This window comes from Acipenser ruthenus, unplaced genomic scaffold, assembly GCF_902713425.1.
Source record: "Acipenser ruthenus unplaced genomic scaffold, fAciRut3.2 maternal haplotype, whole genome shotgun sequence".
NCBI classification, from domain to species: Eukaryota; Metazoa; Chordata; class Actinopteri; order Acipenseriformes; family Acipenseridae; genus Acipenser; species Acipenser ruthenus.
The window spans coordinates 107,641-126,594 of record NW_026708779.1 but is presented as its reverse complement, the minus strand read 5'-3'; the positions used below and the strand labels follow the sequence as shown (position 1 = coordinate 126,594).

Below are 18,954 nucleotides of genomic sequence, written 5' to 3'. Positions count from 1 at the left end.
ACGTGTGTGACCTTAGATTTTTTTTATATAATGGATGAAGGCTATAGTTGCATCCCAAGCCATTTGAAAAAAACGCCTAATATCACAGTAGTGACGTTAAAAAGTGATGATTCCTCTAGAGGAAAATATACTTGAACTTTGACCCATTCGACTCCTCGAGACCATCGCTTTCAATTCAAACAAAATGTCTTGTTTTCAATCACTCGACAACACCCACAGCACATAAATGTTCATTAATGAGCAACAAAATGAGAATACCTTTAAAAACAATGATGTTAAGCTGGTCCATTCGTATCTCAGAGAAACTGGAGAGGAACGGGAAATTAAAACAAGGTAAAGGCAATCATCCAAATAAAGCTGAAGCTCTAACGGATAACGACACAGAATGTCTGTACAGCGCTGAAACACGACGTTTTAAAAAAAAAAACAACTGTCCTGCTGAACCTCGTCTTCTTTAATATCAGCATCACGGGTATCCGTGGATTATAAAAAATAACAGATGGGCCTCTTCAGTGAGTCACAGGAAAACAATTCCATCTCGGGTTTCTGTGACAGTTTAGAAACTCCACCTTCGCTCTCGTAGTTTATGATGTCACAGAAACCCTTGATGGAATTATTTTTCTGTAACTCACTGCAGAGGCCCATCTGTTATATATGCAAATAGGTTAACACTGTAGTACTGTATCAAGTGATGAAAACAGAAAAAAACTAACTACAGTAAGACTAGGTAAGATATTAGTCCTGGTGACTCAACAGCATTCTTCAATAGTTTTTACCCTTTTCAAATAAAAGGAGCAAAATACAGAATCAGCATTATTTAAACCTTATGTAGTTCTAGGGCAGTTAAAAAGGTGATTTAAAATAAATACACAAATAATAATAATAATAATAATAGTGTTGTTACTTATGGAGGGTACAACATTAGTGTGAATTATTATTTGTTTATTTAGCAGACACCTTTATCCAAGGCGTCTTACAGAGACTAGGGTGTGTGATTTGAACTGGGGACCTCCTGGCTGCAAGCCCTTGCCTTTAACCACTGGATCACACAGCCTCCTAATTAACAGAACAAGTTGAATATTTTTGTTAAAAAAATAGTTTTATTGAAAGAAAACAATGATTATACACTTTACCATTATTGTTGCTTCATTTGATATTAAAAAAAATGAACCAGAGTTTTTAAAAAAACACAATGACAGGATTTTTAATACATTCGCCACCTATTTGACACTCAGACACTCACTGCCATTCAGAAGCTTCTTCAAAGTATCCTATTTATCAATAATAAAAAATAATAAAAAAATGTGTTTGAAAGGTAAAAATGTGTTAAAAAAAAGTTTCAATCCTAAAATTCCAGAGCTGCACAGTGAACGAGTGTCCATGGCTGTCTGCCACCTTCTACCTTTACCCTTTGCGGTCAGGTCCGACATTGCAAATTCCTATCCGGTCCAAAGCCGAAAAAAAGGGTGTATCTCATGAATCGTCATACTTGCCCCTGGCATCAGATAGGGGCGGCCATAAGGAAACAAGCTGGCTGTGACTGCATCAGCGCTCAGAGAATATCACGGACATTTGCAGATCAGGAGATGATTGATCGGTATGTACAACTATTATTATTATTATTATTATTATTATTATTATTATTATTATTATTATTATTATTATTATTATTATTATTATTGTTATTGTTATTGTTATTATTATTATTATTTATTTCTTAGCATATGTGAAAGCGACAGCGAACAAAAGGGTGGGGCGGGGCTGGAGATGCCTAATAAGTGCTTTGTTGATATGCAGGGCCATTTAAACCCGTTTGACTGTGAAAAAAAATACTTTTAAACAGCACGTATAAAATTAAATGCCTGTGTGAAAATAAATTGGACCTGACGCGCCTGACGCGCACTTAATAAATGGACTGTAAAGGGTTAAAGCAGGGGTTCACAACCCCAGTCCTAGGGACCCCCTGTATGCGTCTGCTAGTTTTCATTCCAACTGAGCTCTCAATAACTTCACTAGACCCTTCACTGCACTATCCATTAGCTTCAACAGACCTTTTGAATTGTTTTCAGCTTTTAAACGGTTGGAGATTTCAAGTTAACTCTGCAGTTTTAGAGTTAAATTGGCAACTTTTTAAGAGCGGAGAACTAAAAAGGTTTAATTCAGTTGGAATTATTATTTATTTTTGAGCAGACGCCCTTATCCAGGACGATTTACAATTGTTACAAGATATCACATTAATTTTACATACAATTACCCATTTATACAGTTGGGTTTTTACTGGAGCAATCTAGGTAAAGTACCTTGCTCAAGGGTACAGCAGCAGTGTCCCACCACCTGGGATTGAACCCACAACCCTCCAGTCAAGAGTCCAGAGCCCTAACCACTACTCCACACACACAGGGCTCCCCTAGGACCAGGGTTAGGAAACCCAGAGTTAAAATGTTAAAGACCTGGTTATATTTCAAAAGCATTCAGAGAATTAGTTTAGCCCAGGCTGCAATTAGTACAGAGATTACTGTCCAGTGTGGGGAGAGAGTCACACTGCCCCCTGCTGTCTGTTTAAGGCAAGAGCATCTGTCAATGCCAGGAACTTCTCGGTGCTCCTGTCTCACTCTAGGGGGAGCTGCTGAGACGCTGTCTGAGGCGGAGGGCGAGGAGTCAGGGCAGTCTAGCCAATCGGCTGCAGTGGAATGGGGGTAGCCAGGCTGGGGGGCGGAGTCTTGAGACAGGAATTTCCAGTACTGGAGACCTTTGAAGACATAGACTGAACCTGAGAGAGAGAGAGAGAGAGGGAGAGGGAGAAAGGAGAGACAGAGGGAGAGAGAGAAAGAGAGAGGGAGAGGAGAGACGAGAGAGAGAGGAGAGACAGAGGGAGAGAGAGAGGGAGAGGAGAGAGGAGAGGAGAGAGGAGAGGAGAGACCAAGGGAGGGAGAGAGAGGAGACAGAGGGAGAGAGAGACAGAGAGAGAGATTGATTATTATAAAATAGATACATAGATGGGGAACTCAACATGATACAATATATACACACAGAGAATGAAGGGGATCTATAATCTAGAGATAATTTTTAATGTGTTCAGTTATTGTGTTGCTGCTGTCCTTGCTATAGTCTATTCAATATTACTTTGCAAAACAGCAAAGCAGAGTTTGGAGAATCCATCTCACTGCATGACGGCGAATTACATGAGATTTCATATTCCATTATCAGAAGCTGGAAACCGCAAAGACATTGAACTGTCAATCAAGAGGGATAGGGTGTAAAACACCTCATTAGAAAACGAAGGTACAAAACTGAATGGGACGGGAGACGGGGGTGAGGAGCGGTTACCCTCTTGGTCGCTCATGACGTCATCGACGCCCCCTTCCTCTGGCGCTGCCCTCCAGCTCTGCCTCCCGACGGGGTACCCCGGGTCCATCGCCCCGCTCTCCTCATCGAACCTCCACACTAGCGCCCCCTGCAGGAGGTAGGTCTTCCTGTCGAGCGGAGAGGACAGAGCCCCCTCGATCACCGACCCGGGGGGCAGTCCGAAATCAGAGACGGGACGAGGGGACCCCTCTTCTAGAGTCAGGCCCCTGAAGAGCCAGTACTGTGAACCTGCGGAGCGGACAAAGAGGAGAGTCATGGAGTGGGGCGTGCTGGTCCAGCGGTTAAAGAAAAGGGGTCTCAATACCAGGAGGTTCAAACCACCCGGCTCAGCCACTGACTCCCTGTGTGTGTGTGACCCTGAGCAAGTCACTGAACCTCCTTGTGCTCCGTCCTTCAGGATGAGGCGTCAAACAAACGAGCTCCTATTGGAAGTGACTCTGCAGCAGCCACTGACTCCCTGTGTGTGTGTGACTCTGAGCAAGTCACTGAACCTCCTTGTGCTCCGTCCTAATAATAAATATAATAATAAGATAGATAGATAGATAGATAGATAGATAGATAGATAGATAGATAGATAGATAGATAGATAGATAGATAGATAGATAGATAGATAAACTAAAGCAGATGACACAGACCCTTGAAGAAGACGATCCTGTGGTCGCTGGCTCGCTCGTAGGCTGCGTCGATAGAGTCCAGTCCGGCCGGCAGTCCGCTCCAGAATCGGTGGATCTGGGCCGGCTGGAAGGAGGAGAGATGTCCCGAATGGGTCAACCTCCAAAAATATCGTCCTGAAAAAAAACCCAACAACAGTACAACACAGTGCTTGATAAATCGCTTTTAAAAAAACTACCTCTCTCAATTCCCTCACTCTCGCTCTCTGCTCTCCTCCCTCCCTCTCTCTCAATTCCCTCACTCTCGCTCTCTGCTCTCCTCCCTCCCTCTCTCTCAATTCCCTCACTCTCGCTCTCTGCTCTCCTCCCTCCCTCTCTCTCAATTCCCTCATTCTCGCTCTCTGCTCTCCTCCCTCCCTCTCTCTCTCAATTCCCTCACTCTCACTCTCTGCTCTCCTCCCTCCCTCTCTCTCAATTCCCTCATTCTCGCTCTCTGCTCTCCTCCCTCCCTCTCTCTCAATTCCCTCACTCTCACTCTCTGCTCTCCTCCCTCCCTCTCTCTCTCAATTCCCTCACTCTCCCTCTCTGCTCTCCTCCCTCCCTCTCTCTCAATTCCCTCATTCTCGCTCTCTGCTCTCCTCCCTCCCTCTCTCTCTCAATTCCCTCACTCTCGCTCTCTGCTCTCCTCCCTCCCTCTCTCTCAATTCCCTCATTCTCGCTCTCTGCTCTCCTCCCTCCCGTTCTCTCAATTCAAGGCCACAGATTTTATATCTGCAGAGAAATCTATACCGGAAGCCATGATAGAAGCATGGTGAGTATTTCATGTTAGATTTGGAAGTGTCACCTGTTTCAGTATATGGAAAAAGGATGAGGGAAGGAGGGAAGATGACTTTCCTTGCACCTTTGTCACTGTAGATAGAATCTTAACTTGTTGCATTGTAATTCATATTGCATACCTGCACTGGCTGTAAACCGCACTGTGTTTTAAATATGAATCTTGCATTGTAACCCTGCCCTGTGACTCCTGTGTGAGTCACCTGGGATAAAGCAGGGGTCTGCCGATTAGACTCATGATCAATATAAAAAGGAGGGAGGGAAGGAGGGATGACCTTTGAAGAAGAACGTTTCTCCCCGGATCACGGCAACAGCATCGAAGCTGGTCGAGCAGCGGTCTGGCGCGTCGCTGGGAATCCTGGGAAGAGGAGAGAGAGAGAGAGAGAGGGAGGACAGGAACTGGTTAACCCGGGCGGACTCGGTTCAGAATGGAAGTGACGGTGAAGGCTCCAGTATGAAGACATTTTGAAGCGTGGAAGCTGGCTCTCAACCCCACTCAGTGATAGAGAGCCGCTCTTGTCTCTCATATCTATCTATCTATCTATCTATCTATCTATCTATCCATCTATTCATCCATCTATCCATCCATCTATCTATCCATCTATCCATCTATACAAGAGATTTCAATCGAGTGAATGGGAATGCGGTTCCTTGTATTATTATTATCATTGAGTCATTCAGCAGACGCTTTTATCCAAAGCGACTTCCAGAGACTAGGGGGGTGAACTCTGCATCATCAACAACTGCTGCTGCTGCTGCTGCAGAGTCACTTCCAATAGGAGCTCGTTTGTTTGACGTCTCATCCTGAAGGACGGAGCACAAGGAGGTTCAGTGACTTGCTCAGGGTCACACACACACAGTGAGTCAGTGGCTGAGCCGGGTGATTTGAACCTCCTGGTATCGAGACCCCTTTTCTTTGACCGCTGGACCCCCGAGCCTCCTTGGGGGTGTCTGGTCCAGTTACCTGGCGGCCGGCGCTGCTTTGGGCTGCTCAGGTAACGCAGGTGGGCCGGTGGATTCGGGTCCCTGTGTTTCTGTGTAGGGTTCTCTTTCACCTGGGAAAAACAAACAGGCAAACAAACTGAGAGAGAGAGAGAGAGAGAGAGAGAGAGAGAGAGAGAGAGAGAGAGAGAGAGAGAGACTGGAGTGTTTCTCTCGATCCCTCTGAATTCAGAGTACTACAGAGAGACAGACAGAGAGACACATAGATAGACAGACACACATACAGACACACACACACACACACACAGGCAGACAGACAGACACACACACAGACAGACACTCAGACAGACACACAAAGAAACACACACACACACAGATACAGACACAGACAGACACTCAGACAGACACACACAGACACACACACACACAGTCAGACAGACACACACAGACAGACACACAGGCACACAGACACTCAAATACACACACAGTCAGACAGACAGACACACACACACAGGCACAGATACATACAGACAGACACTCAGACAGACACACACACATACACAGACACAGACGCACACAGACACACACACACACAGACACACAGACACACACACTCAGTCCCTTACCATAGATCTGTATTATGTGCCTCTGGTCTTCAGAGCTCAGTCTGTACTGCAGAGGGTCTCCGACCGGACCTTGATAGTACGGCCGCATGATTGACCGGCGCGACGACGAATGAGAGAGCCCGAGGGCGTGGCCAAACTCGTGGACCGCCACCGCAAACAGGTCCGTCCCGTGGGATTCTGGGAAGAGAGGCGGACACAAAGATTTGAATTGATGCTGTATATATATATATATATATATAACACAGCAAAAAATACTTTTCAAAACGTGTGTCATTGAACTTAGGTTAAGTATTTCTTAGGATTTAGTATTTCTATATTTGTATAGCTTATTAAATTAAAGTGAGAGAGGAGGGAGAGGGGAGGGTTGTGCAGGTGAGAGGAGACAGTCACAGGTGCGATAGACACAGCGTTAGTTACCCTGTGCTCTGAAGGGATCGCTCTCCTCACAGTGAGACAGAGAGAGAAGGGAGAGGGAGAGGGAGAGGGAGAGGGGAGGGGTGTGCAGCTGAGAGGAGGCAGTCACAGGTGCGATAGACACAGCGTTCGTTACCGGGGGCTCTGAAGGTCCAGTTCTCGTCCCGGTCGAAGTGAACGGTTCCAGCTCTCCGAGGGTCGGAGGGGAAGAAGGCGTGAGCCACTGCCCCGCCCGGCCCGTCGAACGCGAAGCCGTCGCCGTGGGAACCGCGCAGGAAGTCCACCTGCAGCTCCGCCTCCCCGGTCACGCCCACCTCGTGGAACTCCAACGCTGTGGACTCCGCCCACACGCGGAGAGAGTAGAAGAGAAGGGAACGCACAGTCTCCCTGGAGAGAGAGGAGGGGGAGGGGAACGAACGCACCCTGAGAGGGGGGGGGGGGGGAGAGAGAGGGGGGGAGGACATTATGAAAGTCTGCCTATAGTAAAAGCACAGCAAAGTGTAATACAGCACAGTGAAAGCATAGGGAAGCATTGTAAAGCACAGAGAGGTCTGGTAAAGCATAGGGAAGCATTGTAAAGCACAGAGAGGTCTGGTAAAGCATAGGGAAGCATTGTAAAGCACAGAGAGGTCTGGTAAAGCATAGGGAAGCATTGTAAAGCACAGAGAGGTCTGGTAAAGCATAGGGAAGCATTGTAAAGCACAGAGAGGTCTGGTAAAGCATAGGGAAGCATTGTAAAGCACAGAGAGGTCTGGTAAAGCATAGGGAAGCATTGTAAAGCACAGAGAGGTCTGGCAAAGCATAGGGAAGCATTGTAAAGCACAGAGAGGTCTGGTAAAGCACAGAGAGGTCTGGTAAAGCATAGGGAAGCACTGTAAAGCACAGAGAGGTCTGGTAAAGCACAGGGAAGCATTGCAAAGCACAGAGAGGTCTGGTAAAGCATAGGGAAGCATTGTAAAGCAGAGGGGAGCATTGTAAAGCACAGTTACCTCCAGGAGATGTTTCTCTTTGGCCAGCCCTGTCCCGCATCACGTCTCCTCCTTCTCCTCCTCTTTCCTCTCTGTGTGTTTCGGGGGCTGTGCGTTCCCTCCTCTGAGTTCGGGGGTCCCCTCGCCCCCACCCCCGGAGCGCTCAGACCCCCCTCCCCGGTGATATCGGGTAAGGAACATCGAGGTGTGTTCATCAACGCCAGGGTCTCTCCGTCTGAGGAAGGAGATTCACAGCGTTAATCGAGGGAACAGAAGCAAAGACTGCCCAGTGTAAAACTGATCTACGTTCTTTCAAACGCATGACACAGACAGACACACAGACAGACAGACACACAGACTCATAGACAGACACAAAGACAGACAGACTCACAGACAGACACATAGACAGACAGACAGACTCACAGACAGACACACAGACTCACAGACACACATAGACAGACAGACAGACAGACACACAGGCACACACACACAGAGATAGATAGATAGATAGATAGATAGATAGATAGATAGATAGATAGATAGACAGACAGTGTTAATTTCAATTTCAGTTTTTTTAAATATTAAATAATTGCCTAACAGCGCTGCGAGCCTGGTTATCGAGAGGATACGTTCCCTCCCAGGCGCTTCACAAATCCACTGCTTTCACGACTTCTCTTTGTGAATGTGGAAGTCAGACAGCAGAGAAGAGGTCGCGTTTCCTGCCGTCTCTCACCCATAACTCCGGTCACCTCGATCCCAGCGAACCTCTGCATGCTCCTGATGGCCTGAGTGACCGCCTCCCACGTCTGCAACTGACCAGTGGAGGGGTCAGGGGGCGGGAGATAGCCATACCGCATCAGCCAATCCTGAATAAAGAGGACCATACTGTCAGCCAATCAGGGCGCCCGCTGATAAAACACATTTAGAGCACTAGGCGTTATCAAATACCCTGTAAGGTACAAGGGACATGTGCGTCTCCCAAATAAACCATGCAGAGTTTTTTTGTTGTTTTTTGCAAAGAAAGTGATAAAGAAAATGATAAAGAAAGTGCTTAGTGTGCATACCTTGCTTTCAGGGTGAGTGATGTTTATATTAACACACACACACACACACACGCACACACACACACACACACACACTGACATACACACATACAGACAGACAGACACGCAGACATATATACTGATAAACAGACAGACACACACATATATATACTGATAGACAGACACACACACACACTGACATACACACACACTGACATACACACACACACACACAGATACACACACACTGACATACACTGACACACACACACACACAGATACACACACATACAGACAGACAGACACACACACACATATATACTGATAGACAGACACACACACACACTGACATACACACACAGACACACACACACACACACACACACACAGATACACACACACTGACATACACTGACACACACACACAGATACACACACACTGACATGCACACATACAGACAGACAGACACACACCCACACATATATACTGATAGACAGACAGACACACACACATATATACTGATAGACAGACACACACACACTGACATACACACACACACACAGAGATACACACACACTGACATACACACTGACACACACAGAGATACACACACACTGATGTACACACACAGACAGATAGACACACCCACACATATATACTGATAGACAGACACACACACACACTGATACACACACAGAGAGATACACACACACTGACATACACACACAGACAGATAGACACACCCACACATATATACTGATAGACAGACACACACACACACACACACACATATACAGTGATAGACAGACAGACACACACACACACACACGTTTGCATTCCTATATCTGTGGGGACTTCTCATTGACTCTCACTATATTTTTATTTACTATTTCTAACTCCAGTCAGACAAAACTCCACACAGGGTGAAAGTCGACAACAAACTAAATAGCTACGAGGGGAAACACTCCACGGATCCTTACATTGGAACGGAACGTTCAAATAGATTGCAGTACCACATCGGGCCACTAGATGTCGCCGTTTACAAGCAAATGCAAAATACCATGTTTGATTTACTCACATGCAAAATGCTAATTGATTTGTGATTTTTACTTCTGCAAGCTTCTGACGCGCTGTTTAAACACTAGGCTTTTATTTAATTTATTTATTTATTTATGTTTTCAAATATATATTAAAAATGGTATTACTATTATAAAAAAAAGAAAATAAATTTTGACAGAATATATTAACTCCCATATGGAAATATATATTATATATATATATATATATATATATATATATATATATATATATATATATATATATATATATATATATATATATATATGTGTGTGTGTGTGTGTGTGTGTGTGTGTGTGTGTGTGTGTGAAATGTAACATATATAATGTAAAGCTAACTGCATTATTATTATTATTATTATTATTATTATTATTATTATTATTATTATTATTATTTATTTGGCATACGCCTTGATCCCAGGCGACTCACACAGGTGTCACAGCACACAGGTTTACAATGCAAGCTTCATATTTAAACACAGTGCGGTTTACAGACAGTGCTGATAATAATAACACTGCTAGAATACAATATGAACCAGGAGGCAACAAGTTAGGATCACAGCGAGTTAGATCTACAGTAACAGATTAGCAGTGCAATAGTGCAAGGAGAGCGCATCAGCTGAGGATCCAGTGACGAGGTGCTGAGGTCAGGAGAGTCCAGCGCAGACCAGGAGGGGGCGATCAAGGGCAGTCTAAAAAGGTGTATCGGTTTTATTTAGGGTTTAGAGATGGATTTATTTATCTAGAGATCTAGAAGTGCCGATGTAGGAACCGCTTTGATCATCACCAGCTTCCGTCACATTTATTATTATTATTATTATTATTATTATTATTAGTTTTTAGAAATGTGAAAGCAGTTTGTGTGTGAACTCTCCAGAGTTCAAGAAGTTGCCCTCACAGAAAAAAAAAAAAACAGCTATGCATTCTAACTAGATAAGAAACTCAACATGGTGCAATCATGCACCCAGAGGCTTGCAGGGGCATATATTAAAAACATATTTAAATATATTTCATATAGACCCACGTAAATTCTGACAAGTCGTATTGCGATGTCAGAAATGCCACCTTTGTATATTCTACAGAAAAAAGCAGGTAGTAAATTCTGACAAGTCGTATTGTGATGTCGGAAATGCCACCTTTGTATATTCTACAGAAAAAAGCAGGTAGTAAATTCTGACAAGTCGTATTGTGATGTCAGAAAATGCCATAAAACAGCTGCAATCTTCTCTTCCATTCTAAAGAGATATTATTAATAATAATAACAATAAGGAAATTGGCACACACTTTAACCCATGAATGTGACTGATTCAATTTCTCATAACAAACCACAAATAATAATAATAATAATAATAATAATAATAATAATAATAATAATAATAATAATAATAATAATAATAATAATAATAATAATAATAACAACAACAACTTACCACCATCTCCGTGCTCTCATCCGGGGGTGTCGGTACCGGAGTGGATTCAGAAAGCCCTCGCCTCGATAAACACGACAGCAATCCGAGGAAAGTGGGAAACAGCGTCCTGAAAACTGCCATTTCTGGTTTCAGTATACTATTACTATTATTATTATTATTATTGTTATGATTACTATGAATTATTCCATCGAGCTCTCCTCTCAGAAGAGTTCGAAACAGAGATCTCAAATCCAATCCGTTTGTGTACAGAACGGACGAGCGCAGACACAGAGTCCGGTCCAGCACGACCCAGCCGAACCACTGCTCAGAATTTCAAAGCAGCCGCTTTTTTATACCTAAAGAAACGAGAGCGTTCGTTTGTGCGTGAGTCTAAGTTATAGCTGGTTCCGCCGACTAGAAATGGTTTGCCCGTGTGGTTCTGTGTCTCAAACGGTTGGGGACACTCCTTCGTTGGAATTAGAATTGATAAAAACGTCGGTTTAAAAATCCCAGTATAAATCCGTATTTAACGAGTTTCCCAGTCCCTTTTAAAGTTGTCCGGTTCTGCCAGTGCGGCGGAGCGTTCCCATGGCTTCTAAAACACCATTAACACACACCAAATAAAAAAAAAATACTATAACTGCAGCTTCTCCAATGCTCCTAAGTGTCTCGGAGGCCTCTCCACGGGTCAACCAGTCCCGCTGTCCCGCTAGTAGAAAACCATACAGAAGAGTGGCTGACTTTTAAATCACATTATAGCGATCCTAAAAGGATTTCGCGGTGCCACAAATCTTGTTAAAGTTGTTAAAAAGAAACCTAATCAAATGAAACTCGTCCTGGAAACAGCTCCCCAAGACGAATCCTTTAATTATCCGAGTGTCTTTGTATGTGTGTTTTTTTTTCAACACGGCACTCCGGTGAGAAACCTATCGCAAGGTTAGCTAAAGCAACCCTCTGTTTTATTAGTCAAACCAATTTGTTAATGACAGCGATGCTCCGGTGTAATACAGATAAGTGTATCGCCCCCTAGAGAGAGAGAGAGAGAGACCTTTACATAAAAACCCACCGCGCACTGCGCGCTACAGTCATGTATATAGCAACACTATCTATCTATCTAGATATCTATCTATCTATCTATATATATATATATATATATATGATCAATTTGGACTAGCTTTATAAGAGCCTTGAATCATCTATATGTAATTATGAATCAGAAATTTAACAGACGCTTTTATCCAAATTCACTATATAGCTTCGGTCTATAGAACGCCTATCATATAGCCACGTCACTATTATTATTATTATTTGTTTATTTAGCAGACGTCTTTATCCAAGGCGACTGACAGAGACTAGGGTGTGTGAGCTATGCAATCAGCCGCAGAGTCACTTACAACTACGCCTCACCCGAAAGACGGAGCACAAGGAGTGAAGTGACTTGCTCAGGGTCACACAATGAGTCAGTGGCTGAGGTGGGATTTGAACTGGGGACCTTCTGGTTACAAGCCCCTTTCTTTAACCACTGGACCACAGAGTCTCCTGTAAGTTATTTTATTGACATGGGTGCACAATTGTATCTGTAAGTACATAAAACTGTATTTATAGTCATTATAAAAGGGCTGTATGATTACAAAACAAAACGCTACCTCATATAGGCTAATTCTATAGCTTTTGTATTTACATCGCCCCCGGCAGGCTTCATTGGAAAGAGATATTGCCCACAGAAAAGCGAACCATTTCCTTTTATAAAATAGCAACCGAAAAAAGGATTTGTACAGTTTTCAAAACTTCCTTGATAAAAAAAAACGAGTTGATCGGTAGGATTTTGTTGTGTTTAGTTTGCCGCGCAAACTCAGTCTATACCGAATGCGCGTGTGTTCCCATGGTAACGCTAAATTGAATTATCGTCGGGGATAATAACTGGGATTAGTAAAACCGCGGCCTGCGATGTAAATAAAGTCATTTTTTTAAATATCGGCTGTGTTGTAACTTTTTCAATCCTTGCTCGGGTGACGAAGTTTTCAGTTTCTGTGAAATCTTGAACAAAAAACACGTATTTCTCTTCTCGTGTGTTACAATGGTGTCGTTTCTTGTGAGGTAACACACAACCCCGAGAATTTCTCTTCTTATTCCCCGTGTTTCCTTCTGTCTGTCTGTCTTTTTATTTGTGTGCTTTTAAAACGCCCTTTTCCCCAAAAAGTATTAAAATGTATTCAACAACAAATATTGCCGGTCCATTTTCTTTTCTCTTCTGAAAAGTCCCGAAGCTGAAAATAAAAAAAAGAAAACATTATTATTATTATTATTATAAATAAACTCTTTTCTGCTCTTTCTCTTTTTTTCCCTCTCATAAAGTGTAGTCGCCGGATGTACACCTTGATCTGCACCCATTAAGGAAGCAGTTTTCTGTTTTTAATTTGACAAATAAATTAAACTTACGTGTGTATATCGAAGTACCGTTTTTATTAAAAGCGCTTTCCTTCAGTTTCGCTCAGACTTTCTCGCTGTTCGTCTCTCTCTCTCTCTCTCTCTCTCTCTCTCCTCTCTCTCTCTCTCTCTCTCTCTCTCTCTCTCTCTCTCTCTCTCTCAGATTTGACCCTTCGGTTGCCCCTAATTAATTCAGTCTCACTGAAAAGAAAGACCTGTCTTCTTTCTCTCTTTCTCTGTCTATAAGCTCTATCTCTCCCTTTTTGTCATTGTGAAACAGGCCCGCCCCCCCGAGAAATTATTGGTGGTTTGTTATGAGAAATTGAATCAGTCAAATCATGGGTTAAAGTGTGTGCCAATTTCTTTATTGTTATTATTATTAATAATATCCCTTTAGAATGGAAGAGAAGATTGCAGCTGTTTTTATGGCATTTTCTGACATCACAATACGACTTGTCAGAATTTACTACCTGCTTTTTCTGTAGAATATAAAGGGTGGCATTTTCTGACATCACAATACCACTTGTCAGAATTTACTACCTGTTTTTTTCTGTAGAATATAAAAGGGTGGCATTTTCTGACATCACAATACCACCTTGTCAGAATATCAGCATTCATTCACACAGCAAACCTCAAACTAGATCTTGGAACCAGATTTCAGGTCTCTGCTGTGTGTGACTCAATCCTTCAAGAATTGAAAAACGCTACTCCGTGTCTTTTTCAGAGAGCATATTTTCTTTTTTGCCAGTGAAGATTTGGCAGTTTTTTCAGTAAACAAGTTCAATCTGAGGCCTGAGAGAGAGAGAGAGAGAGAGAGAGAGAGGAGAGAGAGAGAGAGAGAGAGAGAGAGAGAGAGAGAGAGAGAGAGAGAGAGAGAGAGAGAGAGAGAGAGAGAGAGGAGAGGAGAGAGAGAGAGAGAGAGGAGAGAGAGAGAGAGAGAGAGAGAGAGAGAGAGGGAGGCTTGCTGGTCCTGCAGTTAACGAAAAGGGGCTTGTTACCAGAAGGTTCAAATCTCGGCTCAGCCACTGACTCACTGTGTGTGTGTGACCCCTGAGTAAGTCACTTAACCTCTTTGTGCTCTGTCCTTCAGGATGAGACGTGAAACAAACAAGCTCCTATTGGAAGTGACTCTGCAGCAGCCACTGACTCCCTGTGTGTGTGTGTGACCCTGAGCAAGTCGCTGAACCTCCTTGTGCTCCGTCCTTCAGGATGAGACGTCAAACAAACGAGGTCCTATTGGAAGTGACTCTGCAGTAGCCACTGACTCCCTGTGTGTGTGTGACCCTGAGCAAGTCACTGAACCTCCTTGTGCTCCGTCCTTCAGGATGAGACGTCAAACAAACGAGCTCCTATTGGAAGTGACTCTGCAGCAGCAGCAGCAGCAGCAGCAGTTGTTGATGAAGCATTGTTCACCCTACTATTCGCTTTGGATAAAAGCATCTGCTGAATGACATAATAATAATAATAATAATAATAATAATAATAATATAATAATAATAATAATAATAATAATAATAATAATAAACACAGATAGATAGATGGATAGTTTTAAAATAAGAAAGAAAGTGAAATATACAGTTAAACAGATAGAACAAAGACAGACAGGCAGACAGACAGACACAGGGACAGCTCTGAGACACACTCCCTCCCTCACACACAGTTAATCCAGTCCCTTGTCCTCCAGTAACCTGGCCGGGTATCAGTGACTCATTTTAATAAACAGCTGGAGAGATGATGACATCACTCAGCCACAACACTGTACACAAAACACCAGAACACAGCAAACCACGAAACGCCCTACATTCTGTACTGACCACAAATACAAATACAAAATTATGGCACCCCCTAGGATTTTAGGATTGAGACATTTTATTTAACATCATGTATCAGAAGAAACTACAAAATGATACTAAAAAAAAATAAAGTCTACCGGAAGCCATAATAATAGTCTCTTAGTTAAAAGTAAAGAAATCGTTTTGCCTATGGTGAGAGATAGAGAGTGTGAGAGAGAGAGGGGGATTCTGTTTAATAGAGGGAGGGAGGGGATTCTGTTTAATATAGAGGGGGAAGGGGGTACTGTTTGATATAGAGGGGAAGGGAGGGATTCTGTTTACTATATTAATATAGAGGGTGGAGGGATACTGTTTAGTATTTAAAAAATTATTTGTCTGTATATTTGAGTCGGTTATGCCATGTATGTCCTTTGGCAACACAATTCTTTTTATTGTCATGCCAATAAAGCCAATTTGAATTGAATTGAATTGAGAGAGAGAGAGAGAGAGGAGAGAGAGAGAGAGAGAGAGAGGAGAGAGAGAGAGAGAGAGAGAGAGAGAGAGAGAGAGAGAGAGAGAGAGATGAGAGAGAGAGAGAGAGAGAGAGAGAGAGAGAGGAAAGAAAATAGGCTTGCTGGTCCAGCAGTTAAAGAAAAGAAAAGGGGCATCAGGGAGGAGGGGGAGCGGAGGGGGGCTGTTTAATCAGATAGAAATCCTGGGGTCGGGGGTCACCGTCGTTAATCTATAGAAAGGGAGAGAAGGGGGGGCGGAGAGTTAGTTGAATTAGTTTAACAATAAGCCAGACAGCTTCCATCAATCTGAGAGTGCAGAGACCAGCTGTCCTTGTCTTCCCATTCACACGGAACCAGGTGAATACAGCACATCCAGAGAAGCATTTGTCTGATTGCCATGAAACTTGGTATGAATCTCATTTTGTGTAAAAGGATTTAGAATATCTGTTGCAGGGGACAAATACGAGCGCCTCTCCTGTGTCTGTGCATTCGTCCGTCTGTCTGTCAGACATTTCCACAGGAATCTCGAGAGGCTTATCAGCATTGCTTACCTGCTAATGACATTCGTGTCTTAAATATCACTTCTCCAAGCGCCATTCAAAATAGAAACTGAAACCTAAAAATGATCAATTTCTTGGTGTGTGTGTGGGTTTTTTCCTCCTCACAGTGATGAGAAAGTGGCTCCGTTTTGTATGTGCCGAGCTTCACAGCCGGTGTGAAATTTCACGGCTCTAACTGTCCTCAAAACAAGGATGCTGGAATGCTGTAAATATGACTGCTGTCGTTTTACACTTTTAGAAGATTTAAAACTTTTACAACGGCAAGCTATTGATTTAAAATGTGTCAAATTACATGAATAAATAAATACAGCTTGTGTTGTGATTTTTTTTTTTTATTAAATAATTATTTGGTATTACAATAAACTTCATTCCAAATACGGGATGCCTCTTGGGTTTTGTCGCCCTCTGCTGGCGTTTCTGTGGAACGGCACTCTAAAAGCGAAAGTCAATCAGCCCTGGGATTGGATTGCCGGAAAACCCCGAGGTTTTAGCCGAGAGCAGCTGTTATTAAAATCCGCGTTAAATACTCTTAAGATTAACGTCACGGCTCTACCAATAAACCAGCCACACACACAAAAAAAATAGAAACCTCTGTACACCACAGAAATGTCAAAAATGTACAATAAATCAAGTCAGTTTAGTTACTATAACATCATGAAACTACATCAATGAAACGCCCTAAAGCAAATTGTATTGACCGAATATATATATATATATATATATATATATATATATATATATATATATATATATATATATATATAATTTAGTACAGAATAGTAAAGGAAAATAAATGGATACATAGACTCAATACCACGATGCCTGAAGGTTTAAATAGAAAGGACTAGCAGATCATACATCATTAGTGAATGACATCACAACAAGCACATTAACGGGACAGGCGTACCGACACAAAGACAGCCCCGCGGACAGACACACACACAGTGTTTACCTCGACAATTCAGACTCTCTCTCTCCGCGTCCCTTTATAGCTGTTCTGTACTGAGCTTCTGTCCAGCAGCTGTTGTCCACTGTTAGATTTCTAAATCCTCTCGCTCCCTCTCTCCCCCCTTTTCCTCCCTCCTCTCTCCCTCTCTCTCTCCCTTTTCCACCCTCCTCTCTCTCTCACCCTCCCCTGCCTCTCACCTCTCCCTTACCCTATCCCCCTTCTCCCTTCCCTTATCCCCTCTCCCTTCCCACATCCTAATCCTAACCCTAACCCCCTTTAACTCTCCCCTATCCCCTCTCTCTCTCCCTTTGTCTCTCCCCTATCCCTCCTCTCTCTCTTTCTTTCTGGACTCTCTCTGATACCCCCTCTCTCTGCCCTCTCTCTTATAAAAACCCAGTGCTGGGTCACACAGGTGGTAATATAATATAATATAACTGACATCTCAGATTCAGTTCAAGTATCAAGGGGAATGTTATGAAAATAATGAGTCCGCATAGGAATAAAGCAATGTGTCACACCAACATAAACCCTTTACAATGCTTTACCGCACCTCTCTGTGCTTTACAATGCTTCCCTATGCTTTACCAGACCTCTCTGTGCTTTACAAAGCTTCCCTATGCTTTACCAGACCTCTCTGTGCTTTACAATGCTTCCCTATGCTTTATCAGACCTCTCTGTGCTTTACAATGCTTCCCTATGCTTTACCAGACCTCTCTGTGCTTTACAATGCTTCCCTATGCTTTACCACACCTCTCTGTGCTTTACAATGCTTCCCTATGCTTTACCAGACCTCTCTGTGCTTTACAATGCTTCCCTATGCTTTACCAGACCTCTCTGTGCTTTACAATGCTTCCCTATGCTTTACCAGACCTCTCTGTGCTTTACAATGCTTCCCTATGCTTTACCAGACCTCTCTGTGCTTTACAATGCTTCCCTATGCTTTACCGGACCTCTCTGTGCTTTACAATGCTTCCCTATGCTTTACCAGACCTCTCTGTACTTTACAATGCTTCCCTATGCTTTATCATACCTATCTGTGCTTTACAATGCTTCCCTATGCTTTACCACACCTCTCTGTGCTTTACAATGCTTCCCTATGCTTTACCAGACCTCTCTGTGCTTTACAATGCTTCCCTATGCTTTACCACACCTCTCTTTGCTTTACAATGCTTCCTTATGCTTTCACCGTGTCTAACGAATGGAAGTGCTGGACAGGGTTAAGGAAGTGTTTTGTCAGTTACAATTCCTTTAAGATCGCGGGTGTTTTAGACCACGCCGCTGCCTACAGATCCGTCCTATTTCAGCACTGAGGTCCCCTTTGAGTTGGGAGGAAATGACAGCGGTCTCATTGTTGGCTGGAATGTTCTCTTCTTTTAACAGATGTGAACGGGATTAACAAACATGGAACTGCAGCTGTGTGTGTGCGTGTGTGTGTGTGTGTGTG

The 18,954-nt window shown here is 43.2% G+C and overlaps 1 protein-coding gene across 1 annotated transcript; it reads right to left on the bottom strand.

Annotated features, from left to right (window-relative positions):
* Positions 1–998: 998 nt before the first annotated feature.
* LOC117410090 (matrix metalloproteinase-17-like) lies at positions 999–13,829 on the bottom strand. Its single transcript, XM_059021757.1, has 12 exons — positions 13,730–13,829; positions 11,312–13,557; positions 8,495–8,627; positions 7,914–7,996; positions 7,783–7,853; positions 6,930–7,216; positions 6,380–6,556; positions 5,776–5,866; positions 5,087–5,169; positions 4,002–4,154; positions 3,328–3,594; positions 999–2,770 (listed from the first exon to the last, which is right to left on the bottom strand). The coding sequence occupies exons 2-12, from the start codon at positions 11,429–11,431 to the stop codon at positions 2,472–2,474; spliced, it is 1,764 nt and encodes a 587-aa protein (XP_058877740.1). The 5' UTR covers positions 11,432–13,557; positions 13,730–13,829; the 3' UTR covers positions 999–2,471.
* Positions 13,830–18,954: the final 5,125 nt, after the last annotated feature.